Source organism: Helianthus annuus, chromosome 11 (genome assembly GCF_002127325.2).
Source record: "Helianthus annuus cultivar XRQ/B chromosome 11, HanXRQr2.0-SUNRISE, whole genome shotgun sequence".
NCBI lineage: Eukaryota > Viridiplantae > Streptophyta > Magnoliopsida > Asterales > Asteraceae > Helianthus > Helianthus annuus.
Genome location: NC_035443.2, coordinates 16,367,827 through 16,377,535, shown reverse-complemented (window position 1 = coordinate 16,377,535; position 9,709 = coordinate 16,367,827). Strand labels below are relative to the sequence as shown.

At 33.9% G+C, this 9,709-nt stretch overlaps 1 protein-coding gene across 1 annotated transcript; it reads right to left on the bottom strand.

Annotated features, from left to right (window-relative positions):
- Positions 1-985: 985 nt before the first annotated feature.
- LOC110889785 (E3 ubiquitin-protein ligase DA2) lies at positions 986-5,875 on the bottom strand. The gene is made up of 8 exons (XM_022137350.2): positions 5,429-5,875; positions 5,285-5,336; positions 4,958-5,003; positions 4,755-4,836; positions 4,512-4,656; positions 3,357-3,441; positions 1,877-1,943; positions 986-1,765 (listed from the first exon to the last, which is right to left on the bottom strand). The coding sequence occupies exons 1-8, from the start codon at positions 5,618-5,620 to the stop codon at positions 1,247-1,249; spliced, it is 1,188 nt and encodes a 395-aa protein (XP_021993042.1). The 5' UTR covers positions 5,621-5,875; the 3' UTR covers positions 986-1,246.
- Positions 5,876-9,709: the final 3,834 nt, after the last annotated feature.

Sequence of the window (9,709 nt, the reverse complement as noted above, 5' to 3'; positions counted from 1 at the left end):
ATTCATTAATAGTGTTTACTTATTGTCATATAAGATTATTTTTCATTTTAATAGCAAGCTATTTGTGAGATTTATCGGGTACGATTGTTGTTGTATCAATAAAGCAACTTGTAATTTATAAGGGTAAGACTATGGGTTCATCAGCTTGGTTTTTTATTTATTCGGATTATTCGATTCGGTTTATTTGATAATGATTTTTAATTGGTCATTACCAATAACGAAACCGAACTAACTAAAAAAACTTGTTTTCGCTTCCGACTAAAACCATATTAACCAAATAATTTTTTGACCAATTTTGGTTTCTGTTTATGTTTCAAGCAACAAGTCAGCTACAAATTTAAACAATACATTCTTTTAACATATGCCAAGACCTAAAACCAAGAGTTTAAATAAAAACATACAAAACACGAAAATAGTCTAAAACTTACAAACTTCAAGCGAAAAACCAAAAAAATAGTTCGTCATAACTAATTAATTGAATTGGGCTTGGACTCTTGGAGTGTTAAGTGGACTATGGACCAAATTAATTTAATGGGCTAAATCATAAGTATATAAAACTAAAAAAAAACTACATAAAATTAGGAGTAAACTTCCGTTTTGCTCCATGTGGTTTGTCGTTTTAATGGTTTTGTCTCAATCCTTTAAAAATAGTTATTTTACTCCCTGATGTTTCCATTTTATTGTCAATTTGCATATAAAACTCAAAAAACAAAACTACGCAAAACTCAAAAAAAAACTAGGTGAACGTTTACACGGTTAAACTGAATCAAGTAAATTGCATAACCGAAAACCAAATCGGTTATTTGGTTACGGTTAGAAACTGAATAAGAATTCCTATCCGAAAAATGAAAAAGCTCCACATCGCTAACATTCAGCTCTACGTCGCTAAGATTCGGCTCTAGCCGCTGCCTAACCATGCATTTTAATCAAACAGCTAAACCAATACAAAGCATCTGGTCTCAACATGACCTAAAAGGACCAAAAATAAACAGAAACAAAAAATCAATTTTGATGAACAAAAGCATGTGCTTTTATGGCCAAACAACAAATCTGAATCCCCCCATAAACAATAATAATAATCATACAAGACTTTAAAATCTTCAAAGGGGTTGATTCTCTGTCTGTCTGTATGCATGCATTCATGACTCAAACCTCTACCCACAAATCTACACTTCCATCTTTTTCTCTTTTACATCCACTGTATACCAACACACAAATAATACACCTTCTTAAACACACACACACACTAAATCCACGCCACCTCTTGCGTACTGCTAGTCCTAGCTCGAGCCTCCGCCAATGAAACCGCCATCGCTAGCATCATCTGCTCTTCAAAGCTCTCCGGAACAACTATATTTCCACCATTTTCAACCTCATCAAGTTGACCATACTGCCCTCTGCTTACATCATCGTTATCATCTACCCTCCGTAAACTACCACCGTACCCAAATTCTGAGTTCTCGTGATTAATTTGGAGATGGTTATCAAGCGATAATAACCCTGTTTGGCTGTGGTTGGGATGCGCGTTGTATGTTGATAGATTCCCGCTGTAGTTGTTGTAATTAGTTGAGGATTCACCTCCCGTTTGCTGGCGTTCGGCGAGAGCGGCTATGGCGCATGCGAGTCCACCGGAAGGGGATGAGGATGAAGCTGAGTATTCGGCTTGTGGGGCCATGGATGCTAAGAGGCGAACTTCGGTTGCGTCTTTTGCTAATTGGGCGGCGTCACCGTAATTAGGGTTATCATGCCTGTGCTTGTTATCCTCCTACAACCATAAACACACTTAAATAATCTTGAAATGAACAAGATGTGGTAATTTAAGAAATTTACGACTGTAAACAACGACGAATGTGTAAATTATACTCGTTTTAAGTACCTGAAACGACAACCAGATGGCTTCCATGAGCATTATGTTTTCAGGATCAAGATCAAACTCGTCATCTCTGCATTCACGTAACACATAACATAAATATAAGTAAAGTGTGATCGTATAACTATTCATTTTAAGCTAGATATACACAAATATGGTGAGATTTTAAATATGTTGGTTTTAAAAGCAAGAAGTGCACAAAAGCGACAAGGTCTAAAACCGAGGCTCCAAGCGGCAAGTGCAAAAGCGCACCGCTTTCGTACCCGAGGCGCAGATAATTATGTAACTTTTTATATATTTCCTAAAGGTTTCTAGCATCATTTACCCAATATTTAGAGACAAGTACGCTTTATATATGTTTCAATATGGAAATTACATACATGTACATCCTGAAAAGTATGTTGTACAACAACCTTCTACACAAAAATATGGGGGATACATAAGGCGCGCGCCTCATGGTCAATATTTAGCCAATAAATCGCACCGCGGCCAGGCTGGCAAATCGTGTCTTAACAGGTTTAACAGGTTTCTGACGGCGTGCACAACATAAGTTTCAAACAAGATTACGACTCGTTTAACTACTTTCTACCTCATGTTTATAAAACAGTTTTATGTTTTATGTACAAAGATGAATAAATGATAGATCCTTACATTGTAATTTTAATTATTTTAAAAATTAAAAAAGTCAAAGGGTGTATTTTTCAGTCAAACAGGTCTAATCGTGTCTTAACAGGTACCAAATTGCCAGCCCTCCGCAGGTGCACTTTTGAAAAAAAAAAATGTAACAAAGCTTGATTTGTTTTTTTCTAAAAAAGGTTTGGTAGTTTTAAACTTTTAGATTCATAATAGAACAAATTTCATAAAAAAAAAGGTAACAAAGTTCGATTTGTTTTTTGTTTGGTAATCATCGTTGTTTACACCCATATGATTATAAACGAAACCAACTTTTGAAAATTTTAATAAAAAACCTGAACAAAAGTTGTGACTTATGGTGGGTTACCCGGTCATAATGACGAAACGGGAACTTACGTGTTGTGCGGTTGACCATGTTGAGCATAGTCCTACATCTAATAACCGGTTAACTTAGAAGATTACCATAAATGAAAACTTTCTGATAGTTTGAGCGTTTATGTAGTGCTAAAAGGATATTACACTGCAATAAGCCGCTCATAATATAAGCCCATTTATAAGAGTCAAACTCGTCAAGGACGTTGGTTGACCATACAAAAGCTTATAATTTCAAAAAAAAAAAAAAGCCTTCCCTAACTAAATTGTTATCTTTTGACTTACAGAGTCAAACATAACATCCTATACTTCAAGCCTTCACAAATAACAATACGTACAATATACGCAAGTAATCGTACCAATTTTCAAAGTCCGCACAACACAATTATCATGGGAAGGGGGAACATAATAGCATGAACCGATCCTAAAAATGCAAGAACTTGGTTCAACGTAAACACGCATAAGAAAAAATATAACCCACCTGTTCTCCCTACTGCGTGCGGGATGTCTCATTGTTGCAGGATTTGAAGCGGAAACTATTTCCTCACCTTCTGAAGAAGACGCCGCTGCATACATACAACTTATTTTACCGAACCGAAAGAAGATGAAAAGGTAAACAATGACCAGCCTAACAAATTAGCAATTTTAACCAACAATTAAATATCTTCGTACCTCCTCTCGAGAAATTGTAACTTGTAAGCAGTAAACTCATGTGAGATGCTTAAAACTATGGTTTGTTTATTGCTGCATTTTTAGTTTTTTTTTTTTCTTTTTGCATATGCTTTTTTTTTTGCAGGAAGAACAAATAGTTATAAAAACCTAACAAACGTGCTTTAAAAAAAACCGAGAAGCGCAGAAAAGCAACAAGGTCTAAAACGAAGGTGCGAAGCACAAAAGCGACAAGGTCTAAAACCGAGGTGCGAAGTGCAAAAGCGCACCACTTTTCGTACCCGAGGCGCAAATAATTATATAATTTCTTATACATTTCCGATAGGTTTCCAGCATCGTTTACCCAATATTTAGACAAACAAGCTTTAAATATGTTTTAATATTAAAATTAAATTTAGAGTAAATTGCCAAAATCGTCCTGAGGTTTGGGCATGTTTGCCATTCCAAAACAACTTTTTTGTACCACATAGTCCATTTTTGGGATTTTTTGCCATTTTCATCCAAACGTCGGACTTTTTTGACAAAATCGTCCCTGAGATTTGGGATTTTTTGCCATGTTCATCCAAATGTTTGATAGAAAAAATAAAGCAAATTAGATGTTTGGATGAAAATGGCAAAAAATCCCAAAAGTGAAGGACTATATTGTACAAAAAAGTTGTTTTGGATGAAAATGACAAACACGCCCAAACCTCAGGGACGATTTTGGCAATTTACTCTTAAATTTATGTACAGCCTAAAAAGCATGTTGTACGACAACCTGCAGCACAAATATATGGGAAACACATGAGGTGCGCGCCTCAGGGTCACTTTTTTGCCAAAAAACACGTGCCTCGGGTACTCTTCGTGTAGCCTGAAGCGATGGGGCCTGCGCCTAGACGCGCCTTAAACACGGCTTTTTAAACCCAGCTAACAAATTGCAAAACCTAACGACTTACTAATTGAAACTATCATTTAATTCTAATTTTACCTCCTCTGGAGAAATATTCAACCTCCGTTGGCTCAATTACCCTGTTTGAAGAACCCGTCTCTTGCCTTTTGAGCATTCTTTCCTCTTCATCTTGAATCTCTTGTTGTCTCATTCTTATTTTCGCTTCTATCACTCTTTGTTCTTCCTGCAAAAAAAAAAAAAAAAAAAAAAAAAAACAAAGTTAAAAATGTGAGCGATAAACCAACTATAAATTAAGCACCCTGCACAAGTTTAACGCTTTACAATTTGCTCTTGCCCCTTTTCCTCTTTAGTTTTCACGCCTCTATACTCGACCGCGTAGTTCAACGTTTTACAAAACGGACATCTTCGTTATGTCAAGAAAACATTAACAAAATAACAAGATATCACAACTTCATAATCATATTATTTTCATTATCGTTATCATTATCATTATCAATATCAACATAATACACCGATAAGGATACTGCGTAGGGCGCGTAGAATTCGGTGTCTTCATCTGCAAAAAACACTCTAAATACAACAACAAAAAAAAAAAGTCAACAAACTTAACATACAAACATTGGCGAAGTATGGAAGGGGCGGGGAGGGGCGCCCGACCCCCCGAACTTTTCGCTCAGTAGTGTTATATATATGTAGTTTTCGTATAGAAATTTTTGGGTATATATGTTTTCGACCCCTGGTTCTATAGAAATTTTTTGGTATATACGTTTTCGACCCCTGTCATTCGGGTTAAGCTTCGTCACTGCATACAAGTACACAATCATACAGTTGACAACTAGTACAATACCTACCTGTACAAATCCCTTTTGTACAACATCTTGATCTATTCAAACTTGGATAATACTGAAACAACCAATTCAAAAACAAACACAAACCCATCAAAGAACATCCACAACCAATCAAAACAAAAGCTTGCAGAACAAGAAATCACAAACCAAGAAACAAATAGGGCATTCTTCAAGATCACAACTGCAATCATCATCACCAGGATAACAAGGAGCAAGCTTTGAGTCAAGAATAAGCTTTCTAAGCTTCTTATGATCTACATCTTTGTGTTGATACAGCCCCTGAGGTCTTGTATACTTTTCGTCAACAACTTGTCTTCTTCTGCCCAACTTATTCCCCATTCAAGATTCACCAAAAACCCCCAATTTGTTTTTTCTTGTTTTGAAGAAAACCCTAATTTCAAAATTCGAAATTTACAGCGGAAATTGGGAGAAGGAGAAGGAGAAGACACGTGGGTGTTGAATCAAGAAGTGGGGGTTTGATAACATGTTGAAGAAATGGTATGGAGATCGAGAGATTTGTAGAGGAGAAGAGGGGACACGATCAGAAGTTTCTGTGAATATATAGGCGTGTGAGAGTGGGTATTGTTGTTGTTGTGTATGTATGTATGTATATATCTTGTTATATATATTTGTTACAATAATAATCATTGAGGGGGATAATTATGATTTATTATTATTTGGTAAAGATAAAGAAGAAAGAAGAAGATTATTATTATACATTGGTAGAGTTTATACTAATTTGGTCTTTTAATATGATGCTGATATAGTAGTTTGTCCACCTGTCATTTGTGTATTTGTGTTTAAGAAAATGTTAAAAGAAGATGAATATAATACGTAAACAGAAATAGATTACATGAGTTAGGTTAACGTATAAGAGCCCTTATCCTAAATTACGTATGCGATCATCTTAGCCGTCAGATCTTCATCCCACATTGAAATCGCATGTTGGTTTTTTGTAACAATTTCGCATGTTAGTTTTTTGTAACAATTTCGCATGTTGGTTTTTTAACATGCGATTTCATCAAAATTACCATATGCGAAATTGTTACAAAAAATCAACATGCGATTTTATCAAAATTATCATTATACATTGGTAGAGTTTACTAATTACTAATTTGGTATTTTTATATGATGGTGATGTAGTAGTTTTCTTTGCTAGAGTTAAATTGGATTATATTAAACTGTCCACTTGTCATTTGGTGTAGTTGTGTTTAAGAAAATGTTAAAAGAAGATGAAGAGACCTGTATGTGAATACATAAACAAAAACAGATTAGATGTTATTGTTGGGTCCAAAAAAAGTTAATATCTTTATGTGGAAGATGGAGATGAATCGTATAGTGACTATAGTGGTGCTAAGGAATAGAAATGTGAATATGGGTTTGGTGGTGTGCGGTCTATCTGGCAATCAAGACAAGTCCAACGAGCATCTCTTCGTTTCTTGTCAATTCGCCTCTTCCGTGTGGAATCACATTAGTAATTGGTGTGGCGTCCCTCCGATTTTTGCTTTTTCGGTTCAGGATCTTCTTACTTTTCACCACAACACGAGACTTGAGAAGTGGAAAAACAAAGCATTACAAGGTGTTATGATAACAACTTGTTGGGTTATTTGGAAGAGTAGAAATAAAAATATTTTCGAAAAATCGGCTATGGTCACTAAAGTGGTGGAAGATATCAAAGCCCTCGGATACCTATGGATGAAGAATAGATCCCCTTTTAGAATAATGAATTGGAGAAATTGGTGTAATTTTGATTTTTGATGTTGTATGTCTCTCGCTAGCTTCTTGCTAGTCGCCTTCTAATGCAAGTAACCGTTCAAAAAAAAACATATTATAAGCAGTTTAGACAGCGTCAGCTATTTCATTTTGGTTGGTAGTATTTGGATGCAAGTTATAAGACCCAGAATTCTGGATTGATTTGAATTCGAATAATTGACACTGAATCGAAGTTGGTCGTGAATTGAGTTCGCAAATTGGTTACTGAAACCATTGTCGGATTATTGATTTTCAGGACAAACAAACTCAAAACCGTAAAACAAGACAAGTTATACATACATATTTATTCACACAAGCATATAGTAATATTTTATGGACTTTGAAAAAAATAGAGAAGATACAATTCTTTATTTTTTGCTATTTGTTTGTTTACACCTTTGAACTTTAATTTGTATTTTATTAAATAAATAGTGGAAAGTTGCATTTCACTTTGGACTTTTGACCAAGTTAATCATATTAGTTGAAAACATTATAACGGATTCTAAATATAGCCTAATTGTGAGTTTGAACGAGATCAAATAGGGTTTTTTTGTTACAATTTCCTTGTTAAAGGTTTGATCTGGTTTATGATCTTGATTTGGGAAGTGTATTTGGGTTATATTTTTCACCTTTAACGTACACGTCGCAAGGTATGAGGATTTTGATGTCGGGTGTTGCTTCAATGTGTATCGTGATTTATAGATTGTACAAGTGGATATTATATATATATATATATATATATATATATATATATATATATATATCGAATGACGATGAATAGTAATTTCAATTTTAAAATAATATATAGCTTTTTAATATTTTATTATATTAATATACTAGAATTAGCACCCGCCGCAATGCGGCGGTGATTCATTAGTTATATATCATGTTAGATGAAAGGCAAATGTATCTCACATGACCACGAGCCTGTGTGTAAAACCGAGCAAAAATAACTAAGTCGATCTCTGACTCGCACGTTGCGACAGACCTGTCAAACGGGGAAAAATAGATGCGATGCAACGGACATGTCAAACAGGAAAAAAATAGATCAAAAAACGTTGAACCTCACACGCACGTTGTGGCATGTTAACTCGGAAATTTAGAACGACACGTTAAACGGAGAACTTATGAAAGATGAAAAGTATATAAGAGATTAAAATTGATAGTAAAAAAATGTTGAGATTAAATTGTAAAAGATGAAAAGCTTTGGATTAAAAGTAAAAAAAATTAAAGGGGTTAAATTTCAAAAGATGAAAACTTTTGAATTAGAAGTGAAAAATCAAATTAATTAAAGGGGTTAAAATACCAAAGATTGAAACTTTAGACTTAAATTGCCAAAGATTGAAACTTTAGCGTTAAAAAAGAAATTAATTTCAGATTATGAAAACAAAAGAGATAAATAGATTTAGTTAAATTGATGTTTATTATTATTATTATTATTATTATTATTATTATTATTATTATTATTATTATTATTATTATTATTATTATTTAATAAAAAGATAAATAAAAAATAAGGGTGAGAAATTACTAGAGAATGGCACGTGTCCAAAAAGGATTTTTGTTTATTAGTATAGAAAGATTTTTTAATATTTATTTTTAACTTTTAATATATTTTAATTTTTTTCTATTTACTTTTAACTTTTAGCGTATTTTTATTTTTCCTTTTCTAAAACCATATTTTCTTTATAATTTATTTTGTTTTCCATGATATTTTCTTCTTTTTTAAAATTTACCTTTACTTTATCAATTAATTTGATATTTCTTGAACAAATTATGTTCGTTATTTTTTTTTTAAAAAAAAACTTAAGTACGTAGTCGAGCTTACTTTTTACCCTCGGTTAATATAAGTTTTATTAAAAACGAATTTATATTCAAAAATAAAGTATTTATTTTCTATCGTAAAATGATACGATGATAAACTGAACCGATTCTAACGGTTTGGCTTTCTAAACAACATTCTGTATTTTCAAATAATGTTTGTCTTACATTATCGTTTGCTCCGTTTCACCGCAACGCGCGACTGAATAAAACCTAGTTGACTATTAATTTACAAAGTTGTGCTTTTCAAATTGGTCTCGTTCACTTATGTGTATATTTCATTTGTGATTTTCTCTATACCAAAGTGAAAAACACACTTAGCGACTCTAAACACTTAAAAAATTAACTACCACATCATACTATAATCGTTCAACATGCACCTGGTGCAAGTTCCGAGCATGAAATATCTTTTTTTAAAAGAAATCTTCATTAACGTCGGCCTGCCTGACAAAAAACGCAGAACCGCACCAAACACTACTTACAACATATATAGGGGGAACTTACACCATTCTTTCCAATCTAATTCAGAAAAACTAGATCTACTTTTAAGCCAAAAAAAAAGCTAAGAGACTTCACCTCCCCTAAAATTTCAGCCCAATTACCTCTACCATTAGAAAAAAAATCTTAAAGTTCCTTGATCTCTATAAGCACCAACATGTCACGGACACTAACCCATGGACAATCTCCTTAGATTTCAGATTCCCCCCATGCTTTTGTGAAATTCCAACAGATCCGCGAAAGAGAAGGCATATATCGGTAGGATTTTGGCCCACTGAGTTATACCGTTCCAGACCCGCATCGACGTAAAACAGGCCGTGAAGAGGTGGTCCACAGTTTCGATCACTTCCCCACATA